Source organism: Lichenostomus cassidix, chromosome 29 (genome assembly GCF_008360975.1).
Source record: "Lichenostomus cassidix isolate B80296 chromosome 29, HeHo_3.0, whole genome shotgun sequence".
NCBI lineage: Eukaryota > Metazoa > Chordata > Aves > Passeriformes > Meliphagidae > Lichenostomus > Lichenostomus cassidix.
In genome coordinates, this window is record NC_139509.1 from 2,904,367 (window position 1) to 2,923,843 (window position 19,477).

At 67.6% G+C, this 19,477-nt stretch overlaps 4 protein-coding genes across 4 annotated transcripts; 2 read left to right on the forward strand and 2 right to left on the reverse strand.

The window, feature by feature from the left end:
• Positions 1–2,096: 2,096 nt before the first annotated feature.
• On the reverse strand, positions 2,097–5,025 carry TSFM (Ts translation elongation factor, mitochondrial). Its single transcript, XM_085041032.1, has 6 exons — positions 4,787–5,025; positions 4,251–4,382; positions 3,690–3,818; positions 3,497–3,604; positions 3,099–3,183; positions 2,097–2,661 (listed from the first exon to the last, which is right to left on the reverse strand). The coding sequence occupies exons 1-6, from the start codon at positions 4,826–4,828 to the stop codon at positions 2,231–2,233; spliced, it is 927 nt and encodes a 308-aa protein (XP_084897158.1). The 5' UTR covers positions 4,829–5,025; the 3' UTR covers positions 2,097–2,230.
• A 372-nt stretch (positions 5,026–5,397) lies between these two features.
• Positions 5,398–7,247, reverse strand: EEF1AKMT3 (EEF1A lysine methyltransferase 3). The gene is made up of 3 exons (XM_085041037.1): positions 6,941–7,247; positions 6,366–6,477; positions 5,398–5,875 (listed from the first exon to the last, which is right to left on the reverse strand). Exons 1-3 carry the CDS (start codon positions 7,220–7,222, stop codon positions 5,403–5,405), a joined length of 867 nt encoding a protein of 288 aa, XP_084897163.1. The 5' UTR covers positions 7,223–7,247; the 3' UTR covers positions 5,398–5,402.
• Positions 7,248–9,524: 2,277 nt separating this feature from the next.
• On the forward strand, positions 9,525–12,224 carry METTL1 (methyltransferase 1, tRNA methylguanosine). Its single transcript, XM_085041048.1, has 6 exons — positions 9,525–9,727; positions 10,062–10,192; positions 10,315–10,499; positions 11,009–11,122; positions 11,582–11,683; positions 12,026–12,224. The coding sequence occupies exons 1-6, from the start codon at positions 9,630–9,632 to the stop codon at positions 12,152–12,154; spliced, it is 759 nt and encodes a 252-aa protein (XP_084897174.1). The 5' UTR covers positions 9,525–9,629; the 3' UTR covers positions 12,155–12,224.
• A 631-nt stretch (positions 12,225–12,855) lies between these two features.
• CYP27B1 (cytochrome P450 family 27 subfamily B member 1) lies at positions 12,856–18,936 on the forward strand. The gene is made up of 9 exons (XM_085040974.1): positions 12,856–13,357; positions 14,266–14,456; positions 15,658–15,854; positions 16,120–16,326; positions 16,854–17,011; positions 17,089–17,294; positions 17,817–17,898; positions 17,987–18,235; positions 18,318–18,936. Exons 1-9 carry the CDS (start codon positions 13,112–13,114, stop codon positions 18,429–18,431), a joined length of 1,650 nt encoding a protein of 549 aa, XP_084897100.1. The 5' UTR covers positions 12,856–13,111; the 3' UTR covers positions 18,432–18,936.
• The last annotated feature ends 541 nt before the right edge of the window (positions 18,937–19,477 follow it).

The following is a 19,477-nucleotide window of genomic DNA, read 5'->3' on the forward strand; positions in this document are numbered from 1 at the left end:
TCTGGTGCCGCCCCGGGACGAGTTTCGTTCCGTAATTGAGGAGGAATTAAATGCCCCAAATTGGGCTGCGAATCCCGGGGGATGCAGGGCGTGGCTCCGGGGGATGATCCCGCTGGGATTTGCACTCGTCCGGGGAATTTCCTTCGGGATGCTGCGCTGGGAAGGTCTGGAAAGATCCAAGTCTGACGTTACCCCGGTGGAAAAGAGGCTTTTAACGAATCCCGGTGGATCTGAAATCAATCCCTCCGGGCATCCCGGCAGTAATGTTCTCATCCCGCTGGGTTCGGTGTTCTTTCTTCACCCAGATGTTCCTTAAAAAAATCCCAAATTCCTCTTTTTTCCCACGGATTTTCCTTAAAAAAACCCAAAACAACCAAAAAGACAAGAAAAAAAAAATTCCTCTGTGGAAAACTGTGGGAAAACCAGAGGAATGTGGGGGAAATAAAAGGAAATTGGGGTGAAAGAGGAGCAGTTTTGCGGTGAAATAGGTGGAATTTATTTTGGGGGGAACTAGGAATTTTGGAGAAACCAAAGGGATTTGTACGAAACGGGATGAATTTGAGGTGAAATGGGTGCAACTGAGGTGAAACAGAAGGAATTGAGGGTTGAAACAGAAGAAATTTGGGGGTTTCTCTGATAATTAAACGGGGGGGAGAGGGGCTTTCCGTCTTATTTACCAAAACTAATGATTTCACAATATTTCGAGCAGAAAAGCGGCTGAAGAACGCCCCGCCCTGGCCCCGCCCCTTCCCCACATGGGGGCGTGGCCTGAGAACGCCCCGCCCCACCGCGCGAGGTAAACACAGCCTGGCCACGCCCCCCTCCCCGCCCAGCCAATCCCCGCGCCGCGTCCCCGCCCCCTCCCCGCTCGGCCAATCAGCGCTCGCCGCCCGTTTCAAGGCTCCCCAGGCCCCGCCCCCTCCGCGCGCCCGTCCCAAAATCCCGGCGCGCGCGGGCCGCGGCTGCCCCTCCCCCTCCCCGCCCGGCCCGGGGATCTCGAAACCGCCGCGGCCCCGTTTCCTCCGGTGGGCGCGCGCGGCCCCCCCGCCCCTCCCCCGCCCCGAGCGGGGACACCCCGCCCCTCCCCCCCGGGCGGAACGGCGGCGGGAGCGGCAGGTACGGGGGGGCGGGGGGAGGTGGTCACCGGGAGATGCACCGGGCAGCGCGGGTGTCCCCCCGCCGTGTCCCCCCGCCGTGTCCCCCCGTCGCTGTCACCCTCCTGTTGATGTCGCCCTCCCTCCCTCCCTCCCCCCGCCACTCCCGGGGGCTGCAGGCGGTGCGGGGACACTGTGGGGCTGGGGTGTCCCCAAGCACCCCGCCCCCGGGGACACCGTGAGCGGGCGGTGACAGTGACAGCACGCCCCGGGAGCGGCCGGGGGATGGAGGGACCCGGGGGACGGGGGGACGGGAGGGCTGTCGGGGGATGGCCAGGGGGATCGGCGGCCGCAGCCCGGTTCAAGTAATCCAGGATAGGCTGTTCCAGCCCGGCCTGTTCCCGGTTACTTGTCCCGGGAGGTGGCTAGTGACGTCACGGAGGGGGGGACAAACGGGGGGAGCAGTCCCGTGGGGGGAGGGGAGCCAGAGCACCCACCCTGGGCCACCGGCTTCTCTCGGGTCCCGTGTCACCCCTCACCGCTGTCCCCAACTCCTGCCACCTCCGTGTTCCCTCCACCGCCGTCCTACTGCCCTCATCTCCCCTTGTCGCCCCCAACTGCTGATCCCCCCAGCCACCTGTTCCCTTGTCCCCACGTGCCCCATGTCTCTCACCCCTCCCTGTGACTCACCCCATGTCCCTTGTGACCCGGGGGGTGTCAGGGACGGAATGGGGACACCCCACAGACCCAACCCGGGTACCAGCTGTGCCCTCCCCCCGTGCCCCCCCATTCTTCTCCCCCACATTGGGGTGCAGGGTCCTTGGGGTCAGATGGGCCACTTTGTATCGATTTGTCATTAAACACCAGCAGGGGAGCGGGAGAGGGGGCAGGAGAAGGTTTGGGGGTGTTGGGGAGCAGTCCTTGTGGAGGGGGGGCACACCTGCCCAGGGGAGGGGGTGGGGGGGTGGGTTTCCCCTCCTCCCCCCAAAAAACCACCTAAGCTAGTTCCTCTGCACCTTTATTCAGCCTCATCCCCCAAATTTTGGGGGAGGCTCACACTGCCCCCCAGGCTGGTGTGGGGGGTGATTTGTCCCCAGGGGTGCCAGCATGGGCTAACCCCCCCCGAGCCAAGTCCCTCAGGCTGGAGGGGCAGGGGGCTCTTGGGGGCTCTCCTGGGGGGTCTCTTCCCCGCACTGGAAGCGCAGGAAGTCCCAGACCTGGAGTCCCCCCCTCTCCCGCAGGTACCGCCCCAGGGGGACCCCCGGCTCCAGGAGGGACCCCTGTGCCAGCAGCCGTGTCTCCGTGTCACCCCCCAGCTCGTCCTCGGGGGTCCCCAGGCTGGTGGGCGCCATTCCCACCACGTGCTGAGCCACTCTGCGCCCCAGCTCCTGCAGCTCGGGTGGAGGGGGGCCCTGGCCTGGCCCCCCACAGGCCACCAGCGCCCCATAGGTGCCCATGGCCACGGGGGGACCGGGGGGCACCCAGCCGTGAGCGTAGGTGGCCACAAAGCCCCCCGGGGCCCGCAGCCACCCGGCCCGGCGCAGCGCCAGGCGCTCGCCCAGGCGGCCTGTGGGGAGAGGGGGGTCATGGTCATGGTCATGGTCAGCACCCCAAAACGGGAGGGTGGTCATGAACCCTCACAGAGAGCAGAACTGTCTGAAAAGGGTCATGGACCACCCTGCCCCCCAGCCCAGAGCTCCCCAATGTACCTCCTGGGCCCCAGGACCACCCAGGGGTTCTGCCCCAGCCAGCAGCAGGACAGGGAAGGGACACTGGGGGCACTGGGGACACTGGGGGCACAGGTTTTTGGGATACTGGGGGTGACAGCAGGGCAGTAGCAAGTCCCAGGGGTACTGACAGGCTTTGGGGTGCTTACTTGGCATCACTGGGGTTGAGGGGGTTTGGGACATACAGGAAAGGACGAGGGGGCAGACTGGGGTGTGCAGAGAAAGGGCACTGGGCAGACTGGGCAGTACTGGGAGAGGCACTGAGGTTCACACTCACCCATAGCCAGTGCCAGGTGGTCACTCAGCAGGTCCCCGCTGTCCCCTGCCCGCAGCTGGGCCAGTTCATCCTCTCGCAGCAGGTGCTGGGGAGGAGGGGTCAGGGAGGCACCCCAAAACCCCCAGGGACCCACAAACCCTCCCCCAGCACCCCAAAACCCCCAGGGACCCACAAACCCTCCCCCAGCACCCCAAAACCCCCAGGGACCCACAAACCCTCCCCCAGCACCCCAAAACCCTTGGCACCCCCAGCACCCCTGGCACAGCAACACTCCTGAACAACCTAACACCCTCTGCACTACCCCAACCCCCAAACGCCCCCAATATTCCCAAATCCCCCACAACCCCAAAGCTCCCCTGACACCCGACAATCCCCCCAACACCCCTCCAGCCCCCCACCTTGGTGCCCGATGCGCCCTGGCAGTGCCCGAGGACTCCTCTTGCTGCCAGCTCCACCAGCTGCTGGAAGTCAGGGGTCCTTGCTACGAAATCCGTCTCGCAGTTCACCTGAGGGGACATGAGACACGTGTCTGCTGGGGACATGGAGACCCCCTGGGGAAAGTGGGATTTCCCCCCAGATCCGGTTACTCACCTCCACCATGACGGCGGCTGAGCCCTCACTCAGGACCCCCACGAGTCCCTCCCGTGCCCGGCGACCCCCAGGGGCCACAGCTCTGGCCCAGCCCCGGCGGCGTGACTCTGCCTCGAGCCACGCCTCGGCCTGGGGGGACAAAGGGGACAGGACAGTGTCACCCCCATGTCCCTCCGTCACTGCCCCTCGGCTCCAGCCTCGGCCCAGGGGGACATGGGGAGGACACAGAGCAGACCCCAGCCCCGCAGCCCCCCAAGGGATGAGCCCGCTCTGTTCAGCTGCCCCAAGGACCCCCCAGAGTTCCCCCCTACTCATCCCCCCGCTCCTGCCCTCCCCGGGGTCCTCATTCCCCCTCCCCGGGTTTTGTGTCCCCACAGCCCTCCACCCACCCCGGTGCCTCCCTGGGTTGTCCCCGGGGATTTATGCCTTCCGCCCACCTCCCCCAGGACCCCCAAGTCCTGCCACTGCCCCCTCCACCTCCTCCTCCTCCTCGGTCCTGCGCTCACCACAAGTGACCCCCTGGTTCTTGTCCTCTCCCTGCCTCCCCCCAGCCCCCCGCACCTGCTGCAGGTCGCCCCCCGCCCGCTCCAGCGCCTCCCGGCAGCGCATCACCGGCTGTCCCGTCCGCGCCCGCAGCTCCCGCAGCTCCCGCAGCGCCGGCGGTGCCGCGCTGAACCAGCGGCTGGGGGCGGCCTGCGGGGAGAGCGGCGGTCAGCGGCACCGGGACCCCCGGAGCCGGGAGGGGGGGGGAGCCGGGCCGGGGGAGGGGGCCGGGAGGGGTCCGGAGGGGTGGAGGATCTGGGGGGTCCCGGTTGGCGGGGAATGGGGGATCCCGGGATGGGCTCGGGGAGGTCCCGGTGGGTGCGGAATGGGGATCCCGGGATGGGCTCGGGGAGGTCCCGGTGGGTGCGGAATGGGGATCCCGGGATGGGCTCGGGGGGGTCCCGGTTGGCGGGGGGAGCCCGGGGACTGTCCGGTACGGGGGGGTCACGGGGAAAGCGGCGGGAAGGCCCCGAGCGGTGCGGGGCGATGCTCCGGGATGGGGAGGTGGGGCTGGTGGGCTCCAGGGTGGGGGTCGCTCCGGCGGTCTCTCTCACCCTCGCCGCCCCCCCGAGCGCGCCCAGCGCCGCGCGCTGCATCCCGGCCTGCCTCGGCGCGCCACTGACGTCACGGCGCCGGAGCGGGTCAGAGTGCGGGGATTGGCTGTGCCTGTGTGACGTAATGAGACGGAGCGGCGGGATTGGCTAGGGCGGGATTTGGGGAAGAGCGAGCCGAGCTGTCCGGTCCGAGATTTCGGGGTACAGAGACCCCCCGGCCCGAGTGACCCCCCGCCCTACAGACCCCCTTACAGAGCTCCCCCAGCCCTGGGCCGCCCCCTGCACACCCTAATTGACCCCCCGGCCCCTTTAGAGCCCCCCGACCCTTATAGAGCCCCCACCGACGTTCTGCCAACCCTAGAGACCCTCCAGCCCTACAGACCCCTCCTGACCCTTACACAGCTGCCCGAGCCCTGACCCATCCCTGCACAGCCCCATAAACCCCCCGGCCCCTTTAGAGCCCCCCGACCCTTATAGAGACCCCACTGACCTTCTGCCAACCCTAGAGACCCTCCAGCCTTGCCCAGCCGCCCCCCCCACCCAGCACCAAAACACACCCCACCCCAAACCCCTCCTGTCCCCCAAATCACACACAACCGGCTGAGCTGAGGACCTTTTAATCCCCGTCCGGAGCCCCCCAGCCCCCCGTGAGAGACCCCAGGATGGGGAGCGCCCCCCTCCCCTGATCCAGCGGGGCTCCCCCTCCCTCCCGGGGTGTCACCGCGTAGATCTCGATGTCACCCTCCGGCTCCCGCCGCAGCAGCTGCACCCGAAAGAAGGGGGGCAACATCTGGCGGAAGAAGTGGGAGGTCCCGGCGTCGCCCCCCCGCAGGCGGACGCTGAGCAGAGCCTGGGCGGGGGGGACAACGAGGTGCCGGAGGGTGCCCAGGAGGGGGGCGAAGGCTTGGGGGTCGTACACGATGTCGGAGCCCAGGACGAGGTGGAATTTGGGGGGGAAGTGGCGCTGGTCTCGCCCCCAGCGCAGCGCCCGCACCCGCGGCTCCCCCGCGCCCCCCGGGAAGTTGCGGCGCACGTTGTCCCGCAGCTGCGGCAGCGCCGCCGGACGGTCCGTGAGCGTCACCTCCGCCCCTGCACCGGGAGCGCGGCGGTCAGCGGGGAACCACTGTGGACCCCCTGAGTACCCCTGTGACCCCCAGACCCCAATAAACCCCGGGTCAGAGTGCGGGTCACCCCAAGATCCCAGTAAACCCCTCCCCACATCCCGAAAAACCCCAAGTCAGTGATGATCACCCCCACTGGACCTCCCCAGAGCCTGCCCGGAGCCCCCTGACCCCAACAAACCTTTCTAAAGTGGGGATTCACCACCCCTGGACTCCCCACATCCTAATAAACTCGAGAGCTGCTCACACCAGTTTCATATTCTGTATTGGGCAGGGCAATGGGGATCCCCCCAACCCATGGGTGCCCCCCAGCCCCACAGGTGTCCCCACCCTTTTCATAGGTGTCCCCCCAGCCCACAGATAACCCCCAACCCCAAGAATGTCCCCCCCAGCCCCAGAATTTTCTCCCCCAACCCCATGAATCCTCCCCACCCCAGGCCTCCCCGGTCCCCCCGCACCCAGCATGGCAGCGAAGATGCCCACGATGCCAGTCCCGGCCCCCAGCTCCAAAACCCGCCGCCCCGCCAGCTGCAGGTTCTGCTCCCCCAGGAAGCGGCACAGCGACAGGGCCTGGAGGGGACAGAGAGGGACTGGGGGGGGCAACACTGCGGGGCACCCAGGAGTCCCCCTGACCGGGGATCCGTAGGGACAACGCCCAACCCCAGACCCTCCACACGAAGTCACATCCCTCCACCGGGATGTCACAACCCCTCCGTTGTCCCCGGGACTTTCCTCACCCCCCCCGGTACTCCCGGATCTCCCGGGGTCTCCCATCGCTCATCCCTCCCGGTACCCTTGGGATATCGAGTGTGTCTCCCTCGGGATCCCCTGCCACCCCATCATCCCGTGTCCCCCTCGCCATCACTCCCAGTACCGCCGGGATGTCACCTCCCTCTCTCCCGGTGTCCTCGACATCCCCCTACCCTCGGGATCTCCCTGCTTTCCCCATCACCCGGTGTTCCCCGGTGTCCCCCGGGATGTCACCCACAGCCCTCCCCAGCGCCCCACCCCCGGTGTCCCCCGGTGCGCTCACCGCCTCCCAGACAGCCCCGGCCAGCCCGAGCCGCGGCCCGTGGTGCTCGGCGATGCGCAGGACTCTCCCGCACAGCCGGAACCGCCGCTGCTCCGGGAAGAACTCGGCGAACAGCGCGGGGTCTCGGGGGAACACAGCCCGCAGCGCCGCTTCTCCTTCTTGCTCTTCTTCCTCTTCCTTTTCCTTTTCCTCTTCCCCTTCCTCTTCCTCTTCCCCTTCCCCTTTCTCTTCCTCCTCCTCCCGCCCCCCCCCGCCGCCCACGTGGCTCCCGGGCGCCGCCATGGTGGAAGGGGCGTGGCCAGGCCGAGCCCCCGAACCTGATTGGTCAGTGCTAGTGAAGCCACGCCCCTTCTAGGGTTGATGGGGCCACGCCCACGGCACCCGCTTGGTCCCCAGGTGGTCTGGTGTCCCCCGATGTCCCGTGATGTCCCCTGATGTCCCCTCCCCCATCCCGGTGTCCCCAGTGCCACCTGCCCCATGCTGGTGTCCGCGGCTGGGTCCTCGTGTCCCCTGCTCCATCCTCAGGTCCCTCCCAGTGTCACCTGTCCTGTCCTGGTGTCCCCTGCTCCATCTCTGGTGTCCCCAGGCCAGTCCCCGCAGTGTTTCTTGCCCATTCCAGTGTCCCCTTTCTCCTCCCCAGCACCCCTGGGCTCGGCCCTGGTGTCCCCTGCCTCATCCTGGTGTCCTCTCTCCCATCCCAATGTCCCCTGCTCTGTCCCCAATGTCCCCAGGCCAGCCGTGGTCACCCCCAGTCCCAGCCCCTTTCCTGCCCCATCCCTGCTGTCCCCTGTCTCCCCATCCGTGTCCCCAGTGTCACCCCACACCCAGCCCTGTCCCCATCTCACCCCAGCAGTCCCTCCAGGGATTCCTCCCGATGCCACCACCTGTCCCTTCCCTGTTCCTGTCACTGTCCCATCAACACCAGTGCCACCAGTATCACCACAGACCTTGATCCCATTGTCCTTGGTCCGGGTGGCCTTAGCCCTGTGTGCCTCACCTTGTCCTTGGTCCCTGTTGTCCATGTCCCTGCTCGTGCCCGTGTCCCTAATCCCGGTGTCCCTGGCCCTGGTGGCCTTGGCCATGATGTCCCTGGTCGTGTGTCCCTGTCCTTGGTGTCCCTGTGTCCCTCATGTTCCTTTATGCACTTCTTGGCTTTGCTGTCCCCAGACCCCTGTCCCCCTCTGTCCCCCTGTGTCCCCATGTCCCTCACCTGTGTCGCCCTGCCCCAGCTCACCCCAGTGTCCCTGTCCCACTCTCCCTGGCCGGGGAAGGGGACACGGTGCCAGCCTTCCTCCAGTGCCACCCCCCATCCCCGTGCCACCCCTCCCAGGTCGCACCCTCCCCCTCCAACGCCATCTATCTCCCCCTCGTGCCCTCCCAGTGTCCCAGCCCCGTTCCCGGTGCCCCCCGAGCTGCCCGCGATCACCGGGATCACCGGGATAACGAGTAACCGGAGGGGGAAGGGGTGACCCCGGGGGAGTAATGAACAACCCGAGCGCTCGGGTTCCCCCCGGCCCCGCTCGGGACCCCCCGGGCAGCCGCGTCACCGCCTGCGTCACCGGGTTAATGGTGGCCCTGGTGTCCCCCGGGGGTCAGCGCTGGGTCAGGGCGCCCTGGGGGGGTCGGGGCGCCCTGGGGGGCTGCGGGAGGAGGCGATCCCTGAGTCCCCCCGCCTCTTCCCCGCCCCGGCGCTCCCCGCCCGGCGCCGCCCGCGCCGTTCCTGGAAGCCCGGACGGGACGGGACGGGACGGGACGGGACGGTCTGGCCCCACATTGCTCAACCCCCAACACCCCCCGGCCCTCCCCACAGCCCCGGGGGTTTCCAGACATCGCCCCCGGCTTGGCCGCAGCCGAATTCCCCAAACGGCCCCGAGCGGGAAGAGCCCGGGGAGGGGAGGGGAGGGACGGAACTGGGAGCACTGGGGGTGCTGGGAGCACTGGGGGGGACTGGGGTGGTTGTGGGGTACTGGAGAGACTGGGGATTGGGGGAACTTGGGGACACTGTAGGGACTGAGGACAGTGGGGGGTGCTGGGAGGACTGGGGGGCATTGGGGGCACTGGGGGGACTGGAGGGATAGGACACTGGCAGGGACTGGGGAGACTTGGGGACAATGGCAGGAGAGGTGAAGTAGGGGCATGGGGGGACTGGGAGCACTGGGGGTCACTGGGGGTCACTGGTGGGACTGGAGGCACGGGGGAGACTGTGGGGGGACTGGGAGGACTGGGGGCACTGTGGAAACTGGGAGCACAGGAGAGACTGGGAGGACTGGGGGACTGGGAATACTGGGGGCACTGGGGGGCACTCGTAGTGCTGGCGGGACTAGGAGCACTGAGGGTCACTGGGGAGCACTGGGGAGCACTGAGAGTGCCAGGCTGGGTGTTATGGGGCGCTGAGAGGCACTGGGGGCACTGAGTGCTGGAGGACTAGGACCTGTACTGGGAGCACTGGGGGCACTGGAGCGGAGGTGCTGGGGCATGGAGGCACTGGGGGGCACTGGGAGCACTGAGAAGCACTGGGGGGCGCTAGGAGCACTGGGGGGCATTGGAGGCACTGGGAAGCACTGGGAGCACTGGGCCGACAGGGGGCGCTGTGAACTCGGGCAGGCCGCGCCGCGCTGGCAGGTTGCCTGTGATGTCACATTCCCGCGCCGCACCCTGACGTCACAGCGCCGCGCCGCACGGTGCTGCCATGGCGGCGGCGGAGGAGGAGGCCGCGGTTCTGCCGCAGAAGCGCTACTATCGGCAGCGCGCGCACTCGAACCCGCTGGCTGACCACACCCTGCGGTAGTGAGTGCGGGGACCCCCGGGAGCCGCCCGGTACCCATCCGGAACCCCCCCGGTGACACCGGCCCGGTCCCGGGGCTGCCCAGCGCCCCGCCGGCACAGCCCGGCCCGGGATCCCGGCATGGCCCCGCCGGTAACCTGACCGCCCCAGGAACTACCGGGCTGGAGCCCCCTCACCCCCCATCCCCTCCCGGTCACACCGACCGAGGGGGGACTACACCCCCCACTTCCCCCGCCCTTTGTGTCCCCCCCGGTGTCCCTCCCGGTGTCCCCCCGGTGTCCCCCCCGGTGTTCCCGCTCCGGTTCCCGGCCGGTAACAGCCCCGCGGTGCCCGCAGCCCGCCCCGCCCTCAGGACATGGACTGGGCCTCGCTGTTCCCGACCTTTTTCCCGCCCGACGCGCCCCCGGGGAGCGCTCCGGCCCGCGTGGAGTTCGCAGACGTTGGGTGCGGCTACGGGGGGCTGCTGGGTGAGCACGGGGGGCCGCGGGGGCTGCGGGCTGAGGGTGGGCAGGGGGCCGGAGGGGCGCTGGCAGGGAGGCGGTGGGGGTGCCGCGGGGTGTGACCGCCCTGTCCCGCCCTGTCCCCGCAGTGGCGCTGGCCGAGCGCTTCCCGCAGACGCTGTCGCTGGGGCTGGAGCTGCGGGGCAAGGTGGCCGCGTTCACCCGCGCCAGGATCCGGGCGCTGCGGGCGGCTCAGCCCGGCCGCTTCGGGAACGTGGCGTGCGTGAGGGGAAACGCCATGAAACACCTGCCGCACTTCTTCCGCAGGGCGCAGGTGAGACGGGGACCCCAAAACCCGGGACCTCTCCGGGATCCCCAAAACCCGGGACCTCTCCGGGATCCCCAAAACCCGGGACCTCTCCGGGATCCCCCAAACCCAGGGACCTCTCTGGGATCCCCTAAAACCCGCACCACCACCCTCAACACCCCCTGAAACTTCTGTGTCCTCTGAACCTGCCCTGAGACTCGCCCCAAATCCTTGGGAACCCCTGAAACACTGACCCAGCTGAGACCCCCAGGACACCCTGAAACACCCTGATCACTCCCTGAATACCCCTTAACCCTCAGCACCCCTCTGGGACCCTCCTAGCACCCCACAGCATCCCTGGAACCCCCGTGAGGACCCTCAGGACCACCACCCTCCAGTGCCTCCCCATGGCACCCCCAAGCCCCCCTGCTGTCCCCCTGCCCTGAGCCAACCTGCACTCACCTCGTGGGGTTTGGGGGTCTGGGAGGAGCGGTGCCAGTGGGGTGCTGACCCCCTGACCCCCCGTTGCCCCCCAGCTCTCCAAGCTGTTCTTCCTGTTCCCTGACCCTCACTTCAAGCGCACGAAGCACAAGTGGAGGATCATCAGCCCTGCCATGCTGGCAGAGTACGGCTATGTGCTGCGCCCCGGGGTGAGTCCCCAAAACCCCCTGACCCACCCCAGAGCCCCCTGACCCCTCACAACCACCCTGACACCCCTGGGGCTCCCCACTGTGTCCCTGCACTGCTGGCAGAGTACTGCACCCCTGGGGAGTCCCTGCTCACCCCCTGGGGTCCCCAATTCCCCCTGTCACCCCCCGGGGGTCCCCAATTCCCCCTGTCACCCCCCGGGGGTCCCCGATTCCCCCTGACCTCCCCAGCACTCCCAGGGATCTCCAAATTCCCCTGGAATCCTCTGGGATTATTGGGGAGAGTGGGATCCAGCCCTTCTGGGATTGGGTTTTTTGGGGTGTCACCGAGGTTACAGGGTGTCCCAAAGTACACACAGTGCAGGGGAAATGTTTTGGGGTGTCCCTGGTTTTGCAGTTCCCCCAAGGCCTGGTGTGGCCCCAGGGGTGGCTGGGGTGTCACGGTGTTTTTGGGGTGCCCAGGGCTTGGTGTACACGGTGACAGATGTGCCTGAGCTGCACCAGTGGATGCTGCAGCATTTTGGGGAGCACCCCCTGTTTGAGCCCCTGCCCCCCGCCCAGCTGGTGAGAGCAACTGGGGGCACTGGGACAACTGGGGGGCAACTGGGGGATGTTGAGGAGCATGGCAGGACACTGTGATTGAGTGGGGGAAACTGGGGGCTAATGGGGGGACACTGGGGGATGTGGGGGAGCACTGGGGGGCAACTGGGGGCACAGGAGTGTATGGGGGAATATTAGGGGCACTGGGGGTTATGGGGTGACACTGGGTGTTAATGGGGGGCACTGAGGCACAGTGGGGTGGCACTGGGGTACAATGGAGGGGCAGTGTGGGGCTCACTGGGGTGTCCCTGACGCCCCTGTGCTGTCCCCGGGATGTCCCCTGTGTCACCCCCTGTGCACCCCCAGGCCGCAGACCCGCTGGTGCCACTGCTGCCTTCGGTGACAGAGGAGGGACAGAGGGCCCAGCGGGCGGGGCGCCCCCCCTGCACCGCCGTGTTCCGCCGCCGCCCCGACCCCCCCCCGGGGGGACCCTGACCTGGGGGGGGCTGGACCCCTCCCTCGCACAGCCCCTTTTGTAATAAAATGTAAAAAATTTGGGGACAAAGCCTGGTTTTTCTGAACTCCCCCAAACCGTCCCTTGGAGGGGGGGTGGGTCACACGCCCTTCCCCCACCCCACGGAGGCTGCCGGGAATTGTCCCCTCCCAATTGTCCCCTCCCACCGCCCAGTGATGAAGTTCCTGCCTCAGTTTCCCCATCGCAGAAAGCCCCGGGGCGGTGGGGGATACAGTGACAAACACACACATCCGGGGGTTTTCCGGCAGCCCCGCCCGGCCCGGCCGGTGGTGCAAGGCGGAAATTCCCGGGAATCCGGTACTGGGGCGGGGGGGGACAGCCGTGTGTCCCTCCGTGCTCCCGAAGGGACCTGCGGTGGGACTAACCCCGCCCGCGGGACCGGGGCCGCCGCTGGAGCCGCGAGTGGCACTGTGGGGACAGGACACCCCCGGAATGTCCCCTCGGGGGTGCTGGGTCCGTGTGTCGCCGGGGGGTCTCTGGGGGTCCCGGAGCCATGCGCGCCCCCGTTCTGCGCTCGCGTGTGCGCGCTTTGGGGGGCGGGGCCGCGCTGCCGCTCCGTGCGCGCTGATTGGCCCGGAGAGCTCGATATGCAAATCACGGCCGGGGGTGGGCGTGGCTCAGTGCGCAGGTGGGGCTGAATGCGTGAGGGGGCGGGGTTTAGAGTAAGGGGGCGGGGTTTGTGACCATGTTTGGTGTTGTGGGCGGGGTTTCTGCCCAGGGGGCGTGGCCTGCCCGGCAGCACGTGGGCGCTATAAAGGCGCTGCCCGAAGCCCCCCGCGCAGCCGAGGCTCAGCCCTGCGCCCCTCCCTGTGTCCCGCCGGCTGCTCCTGTGTCCCCCGCCGCCTCCGTGGTCCCCGGGCTGTCCCCTCCCACTCTCCCTCAGCCCCTGGTGCCACCTGAGCCCCCTGCGACTCGCCATGCCCCCCAGCCTGCGCCTGCCCGCCCGTGCCGCCCTGCTGTCGCACTCCCTGCCCGAGCCGGGGGTCCCCCGGGGTCCCCCAATCCCCCCTGCTGCCTCTCCACCGCCCCCCGCTCCACACCCCCGGGGTCCCCCGGAACCCTCGCGGCTCCGGGGCTTGGCCGAGATGCCCGGGCCGAGCTCCACCGCCTTCATCTTCGAGCTGCTCTGCCGAGGAGGCGTGCGGAGGCTGCATGAGATGCAGGTAAGTGGGGTTGGGGACATCGGGAACGCCGGGGTCTCTGAGCTGGGGCTTGGAGGAGGCGGGGGGACCCCATTCCCACTGCTGTGGAGCCTGGGTGGGGATCCTGGTCCCGCTGTCCTGGGGTATGGAGGAGATCTGGGGACCCTGGTGTCACAATCCTGGCTTGGAGGGGACAGAGCGTACCTCAGTGCCACCACCCCGAGTCTCGGAGGGGACAGAAGGGACCGCGGTCCTCCCACCTGGGGGTGCGGAGGGGAGGGGGAGGGACGCTGATCTCCATTCCCGGGGCTGGGTGAGGTTGGGAGACCCCGATCTGGTCCCCAGGATTTGTGGGGGATGGCACTGGGACCCCGATCGGCTCCCCGGGGCTGGGCAGATGCAAGAGCAGCCCGGGCGCGGTCGGTGCTGGGACCTGGCGGGGGAGGTGGCAGCGGGGATGGGGTCACCCCACAGTGGGGCACAGAGGGACAGGGACAGTGCCATCCCAAGGTGGACAGTGGTGCCCAAAACCTGGTCACCCCCGGGGGGGCACAGCAGGTGTGGGACCGCGGGGACACCAGGACCTCCCCCTGTGCTGCTGTTTCTCCTGTCCCACCCCACACCCCCTGCGGCAGAGGATCTCCGCCCCGGCCACCCGTCCACCCCACCGTGTGACCCTGGTGTCCCCAGCCGCAGGCTGGTGCCTGGTGCGGGTCAGGGTGACCCCCGGTGACCCCATTTCCCCCTGACCCTCCCCGTTCAGGACAGCGCGGAAGGCTCTGTGGGCTGCTGTAGTCCCCTGTATTTTCCCCCAGGACGACAGCCCGGTCCCGGTGCGGGATGTTCCCCCATCCCCCTTCCCTCCCGTACCTCCCGGTTCATGCCCGGTCGCGGTTCGGGCAGCGTGACCTCCCCCGTGTCCCCGCCAGGTTCACGGCCGCTCCCGGTTCGGGCCGCTCTGGAAGGCTCGGTTCGGTCCGGTGCTCACGGTGCATGTCGCCGACCCCGCGCTGGTGGCTCAGGTGCTGCGACAGGAGGGTCCCCAACCCAGCCGATCCCTGAGCTGCCCCTGGAAGGAGCACCGGAGCCTCCGGGGGATCCCGGGGGGGCTCCTCACGCTGTGAGTGCACGGAGGGGTCGCTAATTGGGTGGGGGGCTGCGGGAGGGCTGAGCTGTGAATGGTGGGGCTGGGGGCTGCTCAGGGGGGCTGCGAGTTGCCCCCTCGTGGGGGTTTGGGGGCGTCTGTGGGCTGGGGTTGGGGTTTGGAGGCTTGGCATGGGGGGCTGGGGGCTGCATGTGGGATTTGGGGAGGGGGTCACAGGCGGGGGGGTCGCACAGGGGTCCCCCGTGGGCTGGGGGGTGTCTGTGCCCCCAGGGCCTCTGCTCCCCCCCCGCACCCATTCCGGGAAGAATCCGTGGGGTGCGGGGGGGCCCGGGGTGACTCAGGCGTGATTCAGCCCCTCTACCCCTCCTCCTGCCCCCCCGCCCCCCACACCCCCACGCAGGATGTGAGTAACTGCCCGGGGGGAGCCCAGCCCCGGCGTGGGCAGGGGGAGGGACCCCAACCCCCCGGGCAGCCCCCTGTCCCCACCTTGGGGACCCGCTGGCTCCCACAGGTGTCCCTGGTCACACCTGGGTGGGCAATGTGTCCCCCGTGTCCCACCTGTGTCCTGCCTGTGTTCCCCATGTCCCCATCCCCCATGTCCCCTGTGTCCCCACAACCCCCATGTCCCCATTCCCCATTCAAGTCCCCTGTAACCCCCGTGTCCCTTGTCCCTCACCCTGTGTGTCCCTGACCCCCATCAGTGTCCTCCTCCCTCACCCCTGTCTCCATTCCTCATCCCCCACCTGTAGCCCCATGTCCCCCCATGTCCTTGTCCCTCCCCGTGTCCCTATTTCTGTGTGTCCCCTGTCACCTGTGTTCCTGTCTCCCACCCGTGTCCCTGCATGCTCTCTGTCCCTGCCATGTCCCTGTCCTTCACCTGTGTCCCCTGTCCCCCTATCCCCCATGCCCTCACCACCCCCCTGTCCCTGTCGCCCCCCGTGTCCCCTGTGTCCTCCTGGTTCCCCATGTCACCTGTGTTCTGCATCCTCCATGTCCCAATCCCCATCCATATCCCCTGTGTTCCCGTGTCCCCTCCATGCCCGGTGTCACCTGTGTCCCCAACCCCCACCCATGTCCTCTGTCCTCTACCCATACCTGTCCCTCTGTCCTCCGTGTCCCCCATGTCCCCCACACATGTCCCCGTGTCCTCCCCATGCCCCTTGTCCCCCATACCCCTCCTGCCCTCTACACCCCGTGACAGTGTCCCTGTCCCCAGGGAGGGTGACGCGTGGCGGGGACCTCGGCGGGTGCTGGCTCGGGGACTGCTGCGCCCTGGGGCGGCCGAAGCCTTCGCAGGACCCGTGGCCACCGTGGTGGCCGAGCTGGTGGCACGGCTGCAGCGGCTGCGGCGGCGACACCCGCGGGGGATTGTCCCCGACATCGGCACCGAGTTCAACCGCTTCGGCCTCGAGGGTGAGAGGGACCCCAAAAGGGGATGGGACACCCCAAAGTGTGACCCCACAGGGACCCCCCTGTGTCCCCCCATAGGGCACCCCAGGTCTCCTTCCACCCCCAGGGCTCTCTGTGTCCCCCGAGTCTCCAGGGCACCCTCTGTCCCCCAGTGTCCCCATGTCCCAGGGTCCCTCCCATGCTCCCAGTGTCCCCATGTCCCCCCATCCCCTGTGTCTCCACGTCCCCAGTGTGTCCCCATGTCCCAACTGTCCCCTCTGCCCCACAGCCATCTCCTGGGTGCTGTTCTCCTCCCGCCTGGGCTGCCTGGGGGACACCGGGGAAGCCACCGCGGCCACCGAGGGTGTGATCCAGTGCGTGGGGGCGGTGCTGGCCCTGACGCTGGTGACAATGGCACTGCCCCGTCCCCTCCTGCGCCTCGTTCCTGCGCCCTGGGATGCCTTCTGCCGTGCCTGGGACCAGCTCTTTGCCTTCGGTGAGGGGACACGGGGACAGGAGGGACATGTGGGGACATCCCATGGCTGTGCCTGGGACCAGCTCTCTGCAGGGACAGGGGGGACATGGGGGACAGGGGGGACAGGGGGGACAGGGGTCATAGGGGACACCATGAGAACATCCTGTGGGGACATGGGGCCATTCCACAGAGACACCAGGACATCATGTGGGGACACAGGGACATCCCACAGGGATATGGGGATGTCCCATGGCCGTAGTGACACTCCTGCCCACCTCTGATTGAGGGGACATGTGGCACATGGGGACATGGGGACACCGGGAATCATCACAGGGACATGTGCACATCCAAGGGACACAGAGACATCCCGTGGGGTCACAGGGATGTCCCATGATCATGGTGACAGTCCTATGCCATCGTCCTCTGCAGCCCAGGGACACTTTGATGGTATGTGGCTGCGGTGACACTGACAGGGTGTTGTCCCCGGTAAAGGGACTCAATGACAATACGCAGCCACGGTGGCACTGATGGGGTGTTGTTGTCCCCAGCCAAGGGACACGTGGACCGGCGTGTGGCCGCGGTGGCTGCGCGGGGGCTGCCAGCCGAGGGGGACACGTGTGTCACCGACCTGCTGGCCCGGGAGCACATCCCTCTGAGCAGCATCTATGGCAACGTCACCGAGCTGCTGCTGGCCGGGGTGGACACGGTGAGGGGGGTGACACTGGGGCGTCCCTGTTGTCACTGTGGGTGCCACTGATGTCACCGTGTCCCCTGTGTCCCCAGGTGGCCAGCACGCTGTCCTGGAGCCTGTATGAGCTGGCACGGAACCCTGGGGCTCAGGCAGCCCTGCACCGCGAGCTGGTGGCTGCCACTGCCACCAACAGTGTCACCAACAGTGTCACCGACAGTGACAGTGCCACTGCTGCTGCCACTGCCGCCGCACTGGGACGGCTGCCACTGCTGCGTGCTGTGGTGAAGGAGACGCTCAGGTGACAGGGACATGGGACACAGGGATAATAATGGGACATGGGAAGGGGGACAAGGGACATGGGGAAGGGGGACAGGGATTGGGATATGGGGATGGAGACAGGAACAGAGAAACAGGGATACAGGGATGGGGACAAAAAATGGGGACACAGACAGGGACATGGGGATGGGGACATGAGGAGGGTGAGGGACACAGGGATGGGAATGGGAACAGGGATGTGGATAAAGATAAGGATGGAGATTGATGGGGACAGGGACAGGATGGGGACAGGAAAGGGACAGGAATCGATCATGAGTGGGATGGGGCTGCTGATGGGACAGATAAGGATGGGGACAGAGATGTGATGAGTTTGGGGACAAAATGGGGACAGGAATCGGACAGGGATGGGGACAAAGAGGAAGATGGGAATGAGGATGAGGATGAGGAAGAGGATGGGGTAAGGGTGAAGATCAGGACAGGGAAGGGATGAAGACAAGGACGGGGATGAGGATGACAAGGAAGTGACATCCCGGTGTCCCCGCAGGCTGTACCCTGTCATCCCTGCCAACGCCCGCGTTGTCCTCGACCGTGACATCCGTGTCGGTGACTACCTGGTGCCCCGCCAGGTGAGCAGGGGGACACCCCACACCCCAGCCATCCTGGTGTCCCCGAGATGTCCCCAGGCTGTCCCTGCTGACCCCCGTGTCCCCGCAGACCCTTGTCACCCTCTGTCACTACGCCACATCCCGCGACAGCCGCTTCTTCCCGGCGCCCGACGCCTTCTGCCCGGAGCGCTGGCTGCGCCACAGGGACACCGGTGACACAGCTGGGGACTCTGGGGACACCTCTGGGCACCCCTCCGGCCCTGGACACCCGTTCGCCTCTCTGCCCTTCGGCCTCGGCCCGCGCAGCTGCGTCGGGCGCCGCTTGGCCGAGCTGCAGCTGCACATGGCGCTGGCGCAGGTGGGTGTCCCCACGTCCCCGTGTCCCCGCCGTGTCCCCGCCGTGTCCCCAGCGTGTCACTCACCTGTCCCTGCTCCCCCAGATCCTGCTGCGGTTTGAGGTGCGGCCAGAGCCCAGGGGAGGCCACGTGCGCCCCATGACGCGGACCCTGCTGGCCCCTGCCACCCCCATCGGCCTGCGCTTCCTCGAGCGGTGACACCGCGGGCGTCGTGGACACTGGGGACATCGAGGACTTTGGAGGCATGGGGACACCAGGGACACCGGGGACAGAGGGGAGACCTTGACCTCGGTGGTGACTTCACCACCACCACCAGTGATATTGACCCCAGTGGTGGCCTTGACAACACAGTGTCCCCAATGTCATCATGTCCCTGAGCCTGGTGGTGGCCCTGATCCTGTGGTGACTCCAACACTGTGGTGACCCCAAGCCCAGCAGTGTCCTTGACCCTGCAGTGGCCTTGACCCCACAGTGACACTGCCCTTGGCAGTAGCCCCAGCCCCATGGTGGGCTTGACCCAAGCAGTGTCACAAACCCTGTGGTGGCCTTGACCCCAAGGCGTCCCCAACCCCATGGTAACCCTGGTGGTGGCCGTGACTCTTTGGTGTCCCCAACCCTGCAGTCTCCTCCCCCATCCCCTCCCCCCACCGCTGGGGGATTTGGGTTTATTTATTGGCAATAAAGTGATTTTGGTGCTGCCGGAGCTGCTGCCCCTCCCCCCCCGGTGACTCAACCCCCCCCCCGTGACCCTCCCGGTTGGGGATGGGGAGGTGACCTGCCCTGACCTGCCCAGGTGTGCCAGGGGTGCCCAGGTGTGCCCAGGTGTGCCCAGGTGTGCCCAGGGGTGACGTGCGGCACCCATGGGGGGTGGGGCAGGGGGTGACACCCCGAGGGGTGTTGGGGGTCACAGGGACACCATGAGGGGGAGAGGTTGGGGTGACCCAGAAGGATTGGGGGTGTCGGGGGAACCCCCGGGGGGTTTAACCCGGTCGGTGCCACACGGGGGGGTCAATGTCCCAGGTGGGGGAGGGGACGACGTCAGCAAGGGGACTCTGGACCCTCGTGGGGACCCTGGGGCAGCGGAGCGTGGTGACCCCCCAGCCTCAGGTGACAGAGGGACCAGGTGAGCGCGACAAGGAAGAGGGGAGGTTGGGGACATTCAGCAGCCCTGAGCTCACCTGGACACCCCCAAACCGCGGCCGGGTGTCACCTGGGGGGGCTGGTGGCACCCGCTGAGGGACCCG

Coding starts and splice junctions, on each gene's coding strand:
- EEF1AKMT3 (XM_085041037.1), bottom strand. CDS start 7,222: ATGGCGGCGCCCGGGAGCCACGTGGGCGGCGGGGGGGGGCGGGAGGAG. Junction 6,478..6,940: donor CCGGGGCTGTCTGGGAGGCG/GTGAGCGCACCG, acceptor TGTCCCCTCCAG/GCCCTGTCGCTGTGCCGCTT. Junction 5,876..6,365: donor CATCTTCGCTGCCATGCTGG/GTGCGGGGGGAC, acceptor CTCCCGGTGCAG/GGGCGGAGGTGACGCTCACG.
- TSFM (XM_085041032.1), bottom strand. CDS start 4,828: ATGCAGCGCGCGGCGCTGGGCGCGCTCGGGGGGGCGGCGAGG. Junction 3,819..4,250: donor CGGGGGGCGACCTGCAGCAG/GTGCGGGGGGCT, acceptor TTGTCCCCCCAG/GCCGAGGCGTGGCTCGAGGC. Junction 3,184..3,496: donor AGGGCGCATCGGGCACCAAG/GTGGGGGGCTGG, acceptor CCTCCTCCCCAG/CACCTGCTGCGAGAGGATGA.
- CYP27B1 (XM_085040974.1), top strand. CDS start 13,112: ATGCCCCCCAGCCTGCGCCTGCCCGCCCGTGCCGCCCTGCTGTCGCAC. Junction 17,012..17,088: donor TGCTGGCCGGGGTGGACACG/GTGAGGGGGGTG, acceptor CTGTGTCCCCAG/GTGGCCAGCACGCTGTCCTG. Junction 17,899..17,986: donor ACTACCTGGTGCCCCGCCAG/GTGAGCAGGGGG, acceptor GTGTCCCCGCAG/ACCCTTGTCACCCTCTGTCA.
- METTL1 (XM_085041048.1), top strand. CDS start 9,630: ATGGCGGCGGCGGAGGAGGAGGCCGCGGTTCTGCCGCAGAAGCGCTAC. Junction 10,500..11,008: donor ACTTCTTCCGCAGGGCGCAG/GTGAGACGGGGA, acceptor GTTGCCCCCCAG/CTCTCCAAGCTGTTCTTCCT. Junction 11,123..11,581: donor GCTATGTGCTGCGCCCCGGG/GTGAGTCCCCAA, acceptor TGGGGTGCCCAG/GGCTTGGTGTACACGGTGAC.